Source organism: Andrographis paniculata, unplaced genomic scaffold (genome assembly GCF_009805555.1).
Source record: "Andrographis paniculata isolate CXL003 unplaced genomic scaffold, ASM980555v1 Contig77END, whole genome shotgun sequence".
In the NCBI taxonomy this organism is placed as follows: domain Eukaryota; kingdom Viridiplantae; phylum Streptophyta; class Magnoliopsida; order Lamiales; family Acanthaceae; genus Andrographis; species Andrographis paniculata.
Window position 1 is genome coordinate 3,346,499 of NW_026137614.1, and position 16,154 is coordinate 3,362,652.

General features: G+C 34.5%; 2 protein-coding genes across 4 annotated transcripts; one reads left to right on the top strand and one right to left on the bottom strand.

Annotated features, from left to right (window-relative positions):
• The first annotated feature begins 441 nt into the window (after positions 1–441).
• Positions 442–10,061, top strand: LOC127239205 (DDT domain-containing protein PTM-like). 3 transcript variants are annotated; one of them, XM_051257239.1, is made up of 10 exons: positions 442–702; positions 896–1,816; positions 2,194–2,883; positions 3,053–4,289; positions 5,985–6,273; positions 6,414–6,538; positions 6,682–7,133; positions 7,231–7,259; positions 8,317–8,790; positions 8,872–10,061. In XM_051257239.1, exons 2-10 carry the CDS (start codon positions 984–986, stop codon positions 9,789–9,791), a joined length of 5,049 nt encoding a protein of 1,682 aa, XP_051113196.1. In that variant the 5' UTR covers positions 442–702; positions 896–983; the 3' UTR covers positions 9,792–10,061. The 3 variants fall into 3 exon arrangements, with proteins under 3 accessions (XP_051113196.1, XP_051113197.1, XP_051113198.1); XM_051257240.1 differs by having other exon boundaries at positions 442–644; XM_051257241.1 differs by having other exon boundaries at positions 442–600.
• Positions 10,062–11,138: 1,077 nt separating this feature from the next.
• LOC127239340 (heavy metal-associated isoprenylated plant protein 3-like) lies at positions 11,139–12,898 on the bottom strand. The gene is made up of 5 exons (XM_051257436.1): positions 12,744–12,898; positions 12,519–12,636; positions 12,099–12,391; positions 11,835–11,922; positions 11,139–11,769 (listed from the first exon to the last, which is right to left on the bottom strand). Exons 1-5 carry the CDS (start codon positions 12,750–12,752, stop codon positions 11,309–11,311), a joined length of 969 nt encoding a protein of 322 aa, XP_051113393.1. The 5' UTR covers positions 12,753–12,898; the 3' UTR covers positions 11,139–11,308.
• Positions 12,899–16,154: the final 3,256 nt, after the last annotated feature.

Below are 16,154 nucleotides of genomic sequence, written 5' to 3' on the forward strand. Positions count from 1 at the left end.
ACTACACTACACACATTCATCGTTATTTTTATATTATTTATATAATTCTCTGTATCTCCCATACAAAAATTTTCTTTCCAACAATTTCACAAAACAAATACACTCTAATATTTTTTAAAAAATCGTATTAAAAAAATGTAATATTTGATGATATATTTTACTAAAGAAAAAAATATATTTTTTTCAAAGAAAACAGAGTTCAAATAAATAAGTATTTTAAAAAAGATCTGAAGAAATTTAGCAAAAGAAACATAATGTTAGTATTTTTAAAAAAACTGTATTTATATTTTTTATTAAAAGACGGATACAATGTCCTGAATTTCAATTTAAATTTAAGAAACATAAAATTTAGATTTGACTCGGGCGAGTGGGTTCCGAGTCGACTCAAAACGTGTTTTAACTTAACTGTACAGATAATCTGACATAAATAGAAATGCAGTAACCAAATCAAGCAAGCGTTCGTGGGGAGGACTTGGGGCCTCGGCTCGGCCTATATTTTTACGCATCTCTTTCACGCTTCAACTCCATTTCCTCTCTTTTTCTCGATTTTTCTCTCATATGGCGGCGTTTCTTTGCTAGATTCGCGTAAATCTGCTGCAGGTACGTTTGGACCGTTTATCATTGCCTGTTCGCCGAAAGGACTGGTAAATGCTGAAACCCTAGGATTCATTGCACCTCCTAAGGAAGCCGTTTGCTTTTTGGGTACATTTTTGGGCATTTTTTGGTGTGTGTTTGGTTGATTGAATTTTTTATGGATTAGATTTTCTGTTTCGGATCTGTAATTGGATATAATTTTACAATCGAACTGATTTTTATGTTGGTTTCGTCTTGATTTATTTTAGTTTATATTGTAATGGGATTTGAAGTACGCTAAGAGTTGGGAAATTGAATGTAGGTGTGATGAGAGGAAGTGCTGTTTGTTGCCGAACTATTTGCAGGAAGTGAATCTTCGTATTGAGGAGTAAACTGCCGGTGCTGGTGGAATGGAGCCTGTAGAGGTTTTGCCTCCAAAGCGCAGGGGCAGGAAACGGAAGATAATTGAAGGGCAGGATGCCTCTGTGGATTGCAGTAACAAAAGGAAGACAGTGGAGACTAGGTCTCTGAAGCTTGTGGGTAGATACGTGGTTAAAGAATTTCAGAGCAGTGGTTTGTTTTTGGGAAAAATTACCTTTTATGAGTCAGGTTTGTATAGAATAATCTATGATGATGGAGACTGTGAAGATTTGTATAGTGGTGAAGTAAAAGCATTTTTAGTTGAAGAGGGTGATTTGGCTGGTGAATGGTCTGAAAGGAAAGAGAAGTTGGATGAATTTTTGCTAGGAAAAGAAGTGGGTGCAAAGAATACAGAACTTAAAGATGCCCCGGAGCTGGTCAATGTGAATTTGGTTTCTTCATCAGTGATTGGAGTGTCAAACAATATGGAAACATGTGCTAATGAAGTGATTGAGGTTCATGGTAATAATACCAGTGATACTGATTCTTCAAGTGATTCATGTGAGGACGCTCAAGATGATGATTCCAATCTAGACATGGAGGACACATTTGTTCCAAAACCAGAATTTCCTCCCTCTTCTGGGCATATTGGTGTTCCGAATGAATATGTTTCTCACCTTCTCTCTGTATATGGTTTCTTACGTTCATTTAGTATCCCTCTCTTTCTTTATCCCTTTTCCTTAGATGATTTTGTGGGTGCACTCAATTGCTCTGTTGCAAACACACTGCTGGATTCTGTACATATTGCTCTATTGCATGTTTTACAGCGGCATCTTGAAAGGCTCTCATCTGATGGTTTAGAGCTGGCGCATAAATGCTTGAGGTACTTCTCTATATGTTTTGCCATTAACTTTCTTTATTGGATGTTTTATATGTATGGATCCATTTTTGTGCGATGGTGTTCTTGTTAGGTTTTTCCCTTTGAGCACTTCTCGTGAACTTGACACATTGTATATTAATATTCTGAACAATAATATTAACGTTATTGTTGTTTTCATTATGTTTATGTATGAAATTAAATAGCGGAGTCAAACTATAGGTGGTAAGGTATGTGATTTTTGAAATGATTGTCCTGCCGGTCAATGTCTCCACTAACATTGGTTATTTATAGTTCCTTCAGTGCTGCCCTCTGAGTTCAAGTTGTTTTCTCATGACCATTCAATTGATACCAATAGTATCCTTACTCATCTCTGATTGTAGGTGCCTAGATTGGAACTTGCTTGACACTTTTACTTGGCCTGTTTACACAGTCCATTATCTGATGGTTATGGGCTGTTTAAATGCACCTGAGTTGAAAGGATTCCCTATCCATTGCTTGGAGAGGGATTACTACACTTTATCAGCTGGAACAAAATTGATTGTTTTGCAGATTTTATGTGATGATGTTCTAGATTCTGAACTGCTAAGGGTAGAAATGGACAGGCGTGAAGAATTGGAAGTAGGAATAGACATAGACTCAAGTACGGTGTTTATGACTACTGGTGATTCCAGAGGATTCCATCCTAGATGCTCTAAAACAACAAACAACATAGAAGCAATACAAGTTGTTTCTGAAAATCATCAAATGAAGCATTCTCTTGGTGTCCATTCTACTCAGACAAGTAGACCAGCTGGGAGCTCTGCAGATGAGGATGGTAATGGTGATGAATGTCGCATTTGTGGCATGGAAGGATTATTGCTTTGTTGTGATGGGTGCCCATCATCATACCACACTAGATGCTTGGGATTAAATAAGATGCATATGCCAGTGGGTACATGGTATTGTCCCGAGTGTAAAATAAGTGCTACTCAACCCAAACTTTTGCAGGGTACAATTTTAAGGGGAGGCCAATGTTTTGGGGTTGATCCATATGGACAAGCCTTTGTTGCAACCTGTGATCACTTACTTATGTACGTGCTTCTAACTCTGTTCAATCATATTAGCCTTTTACCTTGTTCTCATTGTCTGTTCATTCTTATTAGCTGGATATTAATTACATTCCTTGTATGAGTGGCTTTACATGCTATACTGCCTTAGCATAACTAATCAAATTTTAATCTTTGAAATTTTCTTTTGCAGATTGGATGCCCCAATCAGATCAGGAGTCTGCCTCAGATACTACAACAGACATGATGTTCTTAAATTTCTACTTTCCCTCTCTTCTAAAGTAGAGCATTTGGTTGCATATTCAGAAATACTCAGGGGAATCTTGCAGTATTTTGAGATACCTGAAAGCATCCTACCTTGCTATGGCATATCTGGAGTTGGTATGCAGATGGAAAAAGAAAAAGAAGTTAGTAAAACTGCATGTCACTTGGATAATTTGTTGGGTAAATCAGCTGTGGAGATTGCAGAGGTTGAGAACTCTGGAAGTTGTACTACTCATTCTAGTGCAGCAGATATGGTGAGTTCAAGTGTTACTAAGTATGTTCAGGAACCTGTTATAATTGGAGGCTCTTTGGACATGGGAACCAAATCTGATCAACTGGCTGTCAAAGGTTTGGCTGAACAGTATTCTTGTGTGAGTAAGGACACTGTCTTGCAGGAACCCATTACTTACAGTGGTTTACCTGGCCAGGCTTCTGATACCAATGATTTAAGCCAACAAAGCACTTCAAGTGTGAATGGAATTGCCGCCTGTGCAAGACAAAATGGCAATATTGATCACAGCGGTCCCTTTGCAAATGGTCTTCGTGAATCGAAGTTGTCTATTTTATGCTTGGATAACAAGGTTGACAAAATGTCTAACTCAGACCCATATGATGCTTGCTTGTTTAAGGGTTCTTTCTTCAAACCAACTGGTTATATTAATAGTTATGCACATGGTTATTTTGCTGCTTCAGCAGCTTCTAATTTGGCCATTCTTTCATCAGAAGAAAATCAAGTTTCTGAATCCCGCCCTTATAATCGGCGAAAGGGTATGCTTGACAATGTTTCGCTTCAGGTAAAAGCATTCTCTTCTGTGGCCGTACGATTTTTTTGGCCAAATACAGAGAAGAAGCTTTATGAAGTTCCTAGGGAAAGATGTTCGTGGTGTTTTTCTTGCAAGGCTACTGTATCAAGCAAGAGAGGCTGCTTGTTAAATGCAGCAGCTTCAAATTCTACTAGAGGGGCTACAAAGGTACCTTGTGGTGTTCGTTTGATGAAGAGTGGTGATGGGAGACTCAGTGGAATTGCAGCGTACATCATTTTTATGGAAGAGAGCTTAGGTGGTCTTGTTGAGGGTCCTTTCCTCAATGACACTTTCAGAAAAAAGTGGCGAAAGTTAGCTGAACAGGCTACAACATGCAAGGCTGTAAAGATCCTTTTGCTTGAAGTAAGCACTAATTTTAGTTGGTTGCATGCTTGATTCTGATTTTATGACAAGCTGATAAATCAATATGCATGGTTATATGATTAATAAATAATATTCGCAAGGTTTGAAAATGAAGGGTGTTAATATGGAGCACAGTGAGATACCCCCAAACTTCTATCCTATCCCTTCATTCTATGCTATTAGCATATTATTTATTTTCTATTTGTTGTCTTTCAAAAGAGAAACCATAAAAAATTGTTATATATCAAGAGATTTCTTGGGATCTGTTCTTTTAAGTTTGGATTTGAATTTGAGGTTTGGGAATAGTAAACATTCGAATTGAAATAGTGTTTGATGGGATCTAATGGATGTATGATGAGATGTTTTGAATATAAAATTAATTTTTTGGTACTATATTAAATGAAGAGAATAGGTGTTTGATTTGATGGTTTTAGGAAAATAGAATTTGATGAATAGTGAGACCAAATCCAAACGCTATTGGCTCCATTTTCTTTCTATAAATTATTACTTATCAAAGTAGTTATTAGTACTTCATGTATTAATAAATTTACAGATAATTAATGTAAATATATTTACTTCATATCTGCATCATTTCAATATACTTGGTTCTCTGAATGTATCATTTTTATTAAACTATTCTTTATTTAGTATAAGAATAACAATCAAGTATTTGCATTTCATCATTGATCACTATATATATACACATTTATCTGAAATGCTGTTCAATGCTGGTTGATGTGAATGTCTAACATACTCTTTAGGCTTTCTACTTGATGTTTTATCTATCATTCAAGCATAAGAATAGCATTCAAGTATTTGCATTTGATCATCTATCACTATATGTACAGTATACACACATTTATCTGAAGTGCTGTATAGTACTGGTTGATGTGAATGTCTAACATACTTTGTAGCCTTTCTGCTTGACTTTTAATTTGTCATACTTTAGATGAAAATTGTTTGATAACATTGATTAACCTAATTTTGCGATCAATACAATCAGTTTACCCTAAACCCTTAGGGTGTGTTTGTTTGGGGGTTTGGATTTTGAGTTGGGATTTGAATAGTAAAAAATTTTGAATTTGAATAGTTGTATGATGTGATATAAATAGGTGTTGATGTGATTTTTTGAATGTAAAATTGATTTTTAGTATAATATAAAAAATAAAAAATAGGTGTTTGATTTGATGTTTTTGGGGGAAAAATGGGATGAATAGTGGATTTAAAATCCAATCCCCCAAACAAACACACCCTAAGAAGCCATTAAATAATATAGTACTATATTACACATAATAGTAAACTAATTACTAAGGTTGGTCTATCTTAGGAACAAATTGTTTGACTATAACAGGTGGAATGTCTAATACTTTATTATTAGATAATATTATTTAAAATAATTTCTAATATTTTAGTCCCAATCCCACCTCAAAAAATATCAAATCCACATTTGTTCCTGTATGGTTGCATTATTTCAGTTAGTTAGTAGGTGCAGAATCATCTCAGCTCTGTGGTCACTGCATCTAATTGGAAAAATATAGTGAATTGAGATATATTTGCCCACGGGTTTAATAGATGGTGCTTTGATTGATGTTTATCAATAATTATCGCTATATTACTACACTTGTGTTGCTCTGTATTGCTCAGTATTGCTCATAATTTTGCACTTCCAAATTCCTAATGCTTTTGCATTTACAGCTTGAGGAGAATATAAGGACAATTGCCCTATCTGGAGATTGGATAAAGCTTGTTGATAGTTCATTCCAATCTTCTACTTCTCAAATTACAGCTAATGCTGCTGGGTCAGCTCAGAAGCGTAGACCAGGGAGGCGTGGTCGGAAACCGTCTGCTGTAGTTGAAGAAATTAGTGCTAACTACAAGGATATGTCCCCTGACTTTACTTGGTGGAGAGGGGGTGTGCTGTCAAAGCTGATGTTTCAGAGGGGAATCCTTCCTTGTTCCATGATCAGGAAAGCAGCTCGTCAAGGTAAATATGTAATATAAGCATGCCCTATGCATATTGTTTCTTGGGAAGTTGGATTGCTTATATTGAGTGAGGTTGTGATTAGCTTTTCATTGAGTTTATAGATGTCTAAACATATGGGTACTGAATTGTGAGAATGACAGGTGGTTTAAAAAAGATAATTGGCATACACTATGTTGAAGGACATGAGAGTTCCAGAATGAGCAGGCAGCTTATCTGGCGCTCGGCAGTTGAAATGAGTCGGAACTTGGCTCAAATTGCACTTCAGGTATCATTAATTTCTTATTTACTTTGAAAATAATACGCCTACACCTTTGTACTTATACCATGATTATTTCTGGTGGTACTTTATTTCTGGAAGCAAGCATATTATATTTTGATGTGTTCTTTCTAATGCATTCAACACACCAGGTTCGATACCTTGATTTTCATGTGAGATGGAGTGATCTAGTTCATCCAGAGCAGAACCTCGTCGATGGAAAAGGGCCTGATGCAGAAGTTTCAGCTTTTAGAAATGCTTTTATTTCTGAGAAGAAAATAGTAGGACATGACACAAGATATTGTGTTGATTTTGGCAGTCAGAAACACCTGCCATCTCGTGTTATGAAATATGTAGCAGAAGTAGAGAAAATCCTGGAAGATGGGAAGGAAAGATTCTGGTTTTCTGAGACACGCATCCCATTGTATCTAATTAGAGACTATGAAGAAAAAGTAGTGAAAAACAAAACTGTGGAAGTATTTTCCAAACTGCAGAGGTGGCTGGGGAAGGGTTCCCGTAAAAATATATATCCCTATCTTTGGAGGAAGCAAGATAACCTGGTCAGGAATTATTGCCCTTCCTGCCATGAAGATGTCTTGCATAGGTAATCTTCAAAACATATCTTCCTGACTTTCTGTTTTCTCATACAAGGGCTTTCCCTTCTAAATTAACTGTTAATTTTTCGACCTTTGCGATTCCAGGAATGCAGTCAAGTGCAGTGCATGCCAAGGTATGCTAATACTCTTATATCTGGAATTCTCAAACTTGAACTCTTATCTTTTTATATATTAAATAGGATTTCTGTAGTTGATATACTGCTAGAAGTACCAGAAAAAAGAAATCATGGGGAGTTTATATATGAGAAATGCTACTTTTTGGTTTATAGTGATGCAAATCCATTACGCCTATTTGTTTCATTCCCTTTTTGTACTCTAAACCCTAAATCCATCACATTCCTTGATATGTCTAGATTTCTTATTTATTTGCAACATTCTTTTCTTTCTTGCATTAGTGTGCCATTACTAAGATACATAATATGATGAACTGCTGGCAGGAAAGGATATTATGTACCTTTTGGGTATACTTAGAAACAGCAAGTTTTGTGCATACTCCAGTATGCTAGGTTCAATGTTTTTTATTGGATTGCAGTTGTTTTACATCTTAAATGCCCATGTTGTGAGATTCTTGCATATTATGATCCGATGACTCTTGAGAAGTGCTCACTAACCCTATAAATAGCATCATTTGTACACTCTTTGAATTTTAGTACAGTTTCTTTCAGAATTTTCTCCAATGGTGTTCATTACTTTGCTCTTTTCTGTTTGTAATTTTGATATTCTGAGACTGCTAATTGTGGAAGAAGGGGACAGAAGAAACACTAAAATCTTATGCAAAAAACCATGTATATGTTTCAATATTTTTCTCTTTGTTCATTTATATTTCAAATATAATGTGGAAAGTAATTAGCTTTTTATGCTGCATCCCGTTATTGATTTACTTGCGAAACTATTGCTCTGCCGTGACGACAGTTGATTCAGCATGTTTGACTACTTATTTTTCTATATATGACTTGAAAATAAGACCTTGTCTATTAGTTTATTTGGGTTGTTATTTATGATCTCTTGTGACAAAAAGCTAGTCAATTGGGTATGAAAACATGCCTGTTACTGCCATCTTATCTTATCTTATCCTTCTTTTTTTTTTTTTCTTTTTTGTGGCAAAGAAGTTGTCTTGTTATTTATGATTTCGTGTGATGAAAAACTTACCAAATTTGTTTTGTTGATCAGGTTCTTGTCATGAGCAATGCACCAATGGTTTAGCAGTTGAAGTGAACGAGGGGGTTGAATTTTTGATCACCTGTAAAAAGTGCTGTGAAAGTCGAGTTATCACTCACGTCCAGAGTAGTTATGGATCCCCTACAAGTCCTTTGCTTCTACAAACTCAAGACTTACCAAACGGTAGTAATACCAATATACACGTGAACTCAATAGCTTATAAACAGCCACAAGCACCAGTGCCCATAGAAATTTCTTCTGAGAAGAAATTGAGTAATGGTTCTGCGGTTGCTAAGAAAACCAAAAATAAACACTGGGGTCTTATATGGAGGAAGAAGAACGCTGAAGAAAATGGCGCTGATTTCAGGTTGAAGAACATTCTTATGAGGGGCAAGTCCGATAGGGGTTCGACAGAACCTGTTTGCCGTCTTTGTAATCAGCCATACAATCCTGACCTAATCTATATATGCTGCGAAACATGCCAACGTAAGCTCTTCTCGCATTTGATCGTTATTTTTTATAAATTAACTTTGGCGCTTTGGTGATTGTATTCCTGGTTTTTCGCAGATTGGTATCACGCCGATGCGGTTGAATTGGATGAGTCCAAGATTTCTATGCTGATGGGTTTCAAATGCAGCAAGTGCCGCAGAATCAGATCTCCTGTGTGCCCGTACTTGGATCCTGAAAAAAAGAAGGCATTGGAGAACAGGATCGACAGCCGAGCTCCCAAGGTGGATAATATCGAAAAGGCCAACGATTCTTGTCTAAATTCCAAATATCTCAAAAAAGAAGGCCCATCATCTTTACCACCTCCCATGAAAGCAGAATTTCATCATCAACCACCAGCAGATGATCGGCGCCATCCTTGTGTACCCCAAGTCGGGAAGTGCTCCAACACACCAATGGTGGACAGCGAATGGAATAGCGCCACTCTTTCTAATTCAGCTTCTCGAAAGCTTCCTGTTAGAAGGCACTTAAAGCAAGAGAATGACACGGCCGATCCATTTCAGATCGGCGCATCTGTTGTAGCCGAGACCGAGAAATTGCCCGTCAGGAGATACACTTACACTGACTCTGCTACTGACCGTATGCAAGTTGAAGCCCCAAAAACTCAATTGGTCAATTCTGACGAAAAAGCTGCTGACACATTGGAATACGATGATTGTCTTCAATATGATGGTGCGGAGTTTGAGCCTCAGACATATTTCTCGTTCGATGAGCTGCTCGCCTCTGACGATGGGGGAAATGGATCATATGTGTTCCCGGAGAATGAAACGCTCGAAATATCGTACGATCAGGAAGAACCCGTCATTTCTGTCGACGTAGTGCCCTGTAAGTTCTGTGCTCGCATTGACCCGTTTCCAGACCTTTGCTGCAAAGCGTGCGGGATGTGGTTGCACGGGCATTGTTCGCCGTGGGTGGAGTCGTCCTCGTCCTCGTCGTGGGAGGACGGGTGGAGGTGTGGTAATTGTCGGGAGTGGAGATAATCGATTCTGTTTGTTTGTTTGTTTCTAACAGTGGGAGGATGTGGTCCGATGAAGTATGTATCTATATTGTTGTACAAGGAAGGAAGGAATGAATCAGAAAACAAACCAAACAGCAGCAGAGTGTGGTTGTAAGGTAAGGTGTAAGAAGGTATCATTTTTGAGCATTGGTTGATGAATTAATTGTTTGTGGGCAGCTATGAATGAAATGACACTACTGCCTGCCTGCCTGCCTATCGTATCATATTTTGCCATTCATTCCATCTAACTAAACTATATTCTCTCCTCTTTTCTTTGCTAAATTCTACTTTCTTTGTTCCATAATTTATCAATATATTAATTTTGGCAAACTCAATAACATTTAATTATTATTTTTGATTCAATATTTATTTAGATATTATACTAGAATTAAATTTTTTAAAAAATTATATTTTTATTTTTAATTTATATGTTATATTTTTATTTTTTTCAAACTTAAAAGTATTTTTTAAAGCATATTTGAAGTAGCTTTTGAAACAAATAAAAATACTTCTAAATAAAAATTATCATAATAATGATAATAATAATAATAATAATAATAATATAAGATAATATAAAAATAATTAATGTAGATATTATACTAGAATTAAATTTTTTAAAAAATTAAATTTTTATTTTTAATTTATATGTTATATTTAGATTAAAATTTAAAACTATAACTGGACTTTTCGATCACTTGTTCAATTTGGAATTTTTTCATTTGCTTTCTTGGGCTATGCATTAATTTCAGACTGGATCCATCATTTTAACTAGTCCTAATTCCTCCAAAATTTTTCTAAAATTTTTTGAATTTTTTATATAACAGTTATGCTGTGATTTATTATTATTATTATTATTATTATTATTATTCTTTTTATTTTTACATACTCGTACACGCAGGCACTCACCAGGATCAAATCCGAGGATGTCTCACCATTTGCCATGACTGGCTGATGTTCTTTCATCCCATACAAACCACGACCAAAACGAAGCAAACTTTTGAAGAAAAAACGTAGTGCCAATTAAAGTCCTCAACAAACCTAATGACCTAAAAAAAAAAAAACACAAAAAACTAATGTGAAAGTAGCCTGCCTGGCTGCTTGGTACCGTACACCTTTTACCGCTCCCACTAACAAAAGCTGCATCCACTCGTACAAACACACACCAACATAATGCAAACCAAAATTTTTCTTTATTTCTATTTTTTATTTTTCTTAATAATTTCGAAAAAAAAAATAATTTGAATTTGATATTAAAATGATACTTCTTCGATCTAAGATTAGCACATTTTGAACCGACACGGAGATTAAGAGAGATGATGTTAAATAAATATTAAATGTAGGATAATATCGAAAAATACATAGTAGTACAAATAGAGGTTTGGAGAGAAGAAACAAACGATGCCCAATAGTAACGAAGTTACCATTTAATTGAATTTAGAGCGGTCTAGAAGCTTCTTTCAGCTTAAACAATGCATGAAAAGACCAAAATACCCCCCGCATTCACATAACACTACAAGCATTAGGGTTCTCATCACTGAACAGCTGAGGAGCGTGGTATGGTTGTGGTACGTACCAATTATACGGGGCCGGGTAGTAGTAAAAATACTGCTCACCCGGGTACGGGTTCGGGTTCGGGTTCGGGCTTACGGACCGTTGCGACTGCGCCTTGTTTACTGCTTCGGTTTTGTCTCCTCCGTCGCCGCCGCCGCCGTCGGCCTTCTCCTTGCCGCCGCCGCCGGCCTTCTCCTTTCCACCGCCGGCATTATTCTTCTCCTTTTTGTTTCCATTCTTTTGCTTTTCACCTCCGCTTTTCTCCTTCTCTGCGGCGGCGTCCTTTTGGGGTAGAATTTCGACTTCCTTTTTCACATGCTTCCTGAGCACCTGAGCCAACGCTTCTACGTCCATGGCGCCGGTTACTGTTACCAGGTTCTTCTCCTTGTCGATCTTCATGCCGCTGTAACCTGCAAACGCACCGTCGGATTAGGATTGTGAAATTGAATTAGAGATCGATCGATTATATGCTCACCCTTGGTTTTTGCTATGGATTTTCTGATCTTCTGAATGCAGCCTTCGCAGTGCAAGCGCATCCTCAGCACCGTCGTTGTCACCGGAATCTGCATTACGATTAAATTCAGAGAAACTGTAAGATGCGCGTGGGAGACGTGGGTGAGGTGTTGAGGCGGTTAACTGTTGGATAGTTGCAAACGTGTTGTTCGTGCTAAATATGGAGAAAACAAAACAGAAAATCGACGAATGAAATCGGATCGATGAACTGACGGTAATTGAATACCTTCTTTTCCTTTTCGGAAGAATCCTTATCGGATTTATTCTTCGAGTTTTTATCATTGGACTGCTCTTTGTTGTTCTTCTTCTTCTCTTGCTTAGGATTCACAACATTGTTGTTTTCTTTGCCTTTTGCATTCTCTTTATCATCGTTGTTGCTGTTTTCTTTCTTTGGTTGTGGCGAAATGAGTTCAAACTTTTTGTGCGTTTTCTGCTCCACCTTATTCCTGAGTTTCATCGGATCCACTTTTCCGACCACCGTAATCTTCTGCTCCCCGCCGATGGAGGCGCTGTAGACACCTAAATAGAAAAAAAAAAAAAAAAAAAAAAAAGAAGCAAAAACATCACCAGGAAATCAGATCCGAAGAACTACCAACACATCTATGGTGAATATATATTAGGAAATAGCTTTTCCGAAGAATATCACCGTCCAAAGAGCGGATACACTTCAGAACTTTGGAAACGCAGCCATCGCAGTGCAAGTCAGCCTTCAGCACCACCGTGACATTGCTCCTGCCTCCTCCTCCATTCTCACCATTGTTCTTCTGCATAGGAGCCAATTGCCAAATCGAAGTTTTCCTTATTAACAATTACAAACTGCATGATGAATAATTAAAGCACATTGACATTGAGATTAAGTTAGATTGATTACCTCACCCATTGGCAACGACGCGATCGGAGTTGAAGGAAACTGTGAAACTTGGTGGGGGAGGAAACTGGAAACTGCCTCTGGCGGTATTTATAGTTTGGCAGTGAGTCATATGTTAGTGGGCAGAGATAAGAGGAGTTTGAGTTGTCACACCTCAAACTAAAGAGTCTTTCTATTATTGCATCTACAATTCTTCCAAATTCCAATATATTAAGGCTTTAACATTCTTTTTTAATAATAATAATATTATTATTATTATTTTTAAAAAAAAATTAAATTAAATACTATTTTTATTTAATTGAAATTTATCATTTCCGGTTAATTTGTCGACTTAACTTACAGTTACATATGAAGTTTTAAGTATTGTATAATTAGTAAATAATTAAAAAATATATTAGTAAAAATAATTATGATTTAATAAAAATAATTATAGATTAAAATTAAAATAACCAAATAATTTAATAAAAAAATTATAAATTATAAATTTTAAAATGTGGTTAAAATTTATAATTATATTTTAAAAAAATGAGAAATTATATGGAACAAAAGAAAGTGGATAAATTAAGTGGGACGGATGAAGTAATATATTTTCAAATAATATAGTACTCCTTTCGTTCCAAAACAATAAAGACATTCGGGATGGACACGAGAATTAAAGAATAATAATATTATATCGATAATGGATGTAAAAGTATTTCTAAAAAATCAAAATGTCTCTATTTTATATAATTATTGTGAAGAAGTGGGGATAATTTTGTAAAAATGTAGGGAACTTGTTACAAAAAAAAAAAGAAAAAAAAAAAGAGACTATTGTTTTGAGACGGACGAAAATGATAGAATGAAACTATTATTTTGGGACGGAGGAAGTATTTTATTAATTAATGAAAGTCGGTAAGAGATTTTAATATTTTTGTTCTTTAACTTTATGTATAAAAGTAATTGTATGTGTAATAGTATATTTTTAATTTAAATAAAAGTTTGAGAGTATTTGAATATTAGTATAAGATTAGTTTTACTAAAACATAAATAAATATTTCTTAGTGAGATAGACTAAAATGATAAATATGATATTTTGAGCTGAGATTAAAAAAGTATTTATTTTCTCTATTATTCAAATTTATATCCATTTTACTTTTTAGGTTATCATTAAAAAAAAATTCCTTTTTACTTAAAAAGACATTAATATTTTGTATTTTTTTTACTTAAAACAAACACTAACTATTTTTACCTATCTTCTAATGAGGGATGAAGAAGTATTTTTTTTCATAAAATATTGTATTAAATCTTTTAATATTTACTATTTTTAAAAATTTAAAAATAAATCTTAAATTAATATTAATTTGTACTCATTCAATTCTAACTCAATGTGTATTTTTTATTATTTTATGTATCATATTCAAAAATATTTATTTTAATAATAACAATTATCAATATATAAATACCAAAATGATCATAACTTTTACGAAATTATTCATTTCATTTTTACTTGTAGAGACAAAAGTTTTAGAATATTTTAATATTTTCACAAATTAATAACATACTATTATTATTTTCTAATCTACTAAAAAAATGACCACTTTTAGTTTGGACGAAGAAAGTATATATATGATTGTCAATGTGTTTTTTATTCTTCTACTATAATAAATATTTTTGTTTTCAAATATTATAATTAAATTTATGTATTTATTCAAATAATTTTTTTTTTTTTTTTTTTTTTATTGATATGATCTTCAATATACATTATACATTCATTTTTCTAAAAAATTCAATCTTCAACATAAAATATATACATATTTTTATATTAACAATTTCATACTCCATATAAAAAATAGTTCAAACTAAAATACGAAATACACCTTAATTCCAATCCCGAAGACTCTTGATAGATGCAGTGGAATAGAATGCAAATTCAAAAGGTTTGTTGTGTTCAGAATGATGTTGATTTGAACAACAAACTAATCACAAAAATGCATGCGCAGAATGAAACGAAACAAACATCACACCGAAGTTTGTTGACCCAATTATCAACCCAGGGCAATTCCACTATAGGTAAGACAAACAAAACCACAAATAAACAGCCACAAACCCAACTTAATTATATTGGTTTCCCTACCACATGTATCTTTCTTCGCAAAGGAAATCATGGAAGGCCTCGACGTCCATTGGTTGTGCTCTGAAATGGAACGTTGTTGTAGGCAGCTTGACACCTTTTTCTCCTTTAACTCTTCTTAGAAGCCATTTGCATTACACAAACACTCGGCAATTTTTCCACACAACAAACTATTGGAACACTTTCAGAATGTCATCTTCGACTTCGTGAACCAGCAACTTTGAACAGGTTTTTCACCCAAAAATATGTACGAAATCTTTCTAAATTTATGCCTCTCAACACATGGACAAACCTCTCTACAAAACTCTCAAAATAAAAGACTAGACTCGTGCTTAACAATATGTAAAACTCAACTATTACACCATGAAATTTGGGCTTTCCTTTCGATATGAAAATGAGTATAATTTTTCAAGTTCCATGGGTTGTGTATATATATACACACACAAATCCACTTCTTCCAATCTAAATTCAACAACACAAAAACTCCAAATAGTCAAATATGCCAAAACACATCTCATGTCAATTATCAATGCGTATGTAGTAGAAGGAAATGATAGTAAAATGATACCTTTTTCGGTAATAAGAGTAAGATATTTATTCTTCTTTTATATTTGACATCTTTTTTGCATGCAAGCTCGAAGGACAACATTATTTTGTCTTTGTATACAGTAGGATAATGAGATATACATTTTATCTCACCTTGAAGTTTTTTCATTATCCAAAACATCAAGCATCGAACCAAGACTTTGAGTAGGGTTGCAATCTTGCAAGAAGCAGGTTGATTGTCTTTCTTTTTCATCTCTTTTTTACTTTTGAAATCAATGCTAGCACATTTTTTCTTATACTTATGCATAATTTGAATTATTTTTTTATATCCCCAAAAGACATTTTCCAACTCAGAAAATGTGTGACAAAATATTCCACATCAGCAACCAGTGTGGACAATTTAGCGGTCATACATGAACCAATCTAAACAGTTTGCGGATCCCCGATCAAACTAAATTTTATACCAACACAAATGATATTTAAATATTTGACAAATATTAGGGATGTTACCACCTTCTAGTGGTTTTTCCAACAATATTGATTCAAAATGAGGTTGAGTATATTAAACTTAATCATACAAAGTGTCAAAAGTATTTTACTTTATAAAGATTTTATTTTCTTGTAAAATTTACAAGAGTGTTTGTGAAATTTTGATTTTGAATAGTAAAATTTTAAATTGAAAGAATTACTTATTGTGATATAAATATACATTGATGTAATATTTTGAATATAAAATTAAATTTTAGTATCATATAATA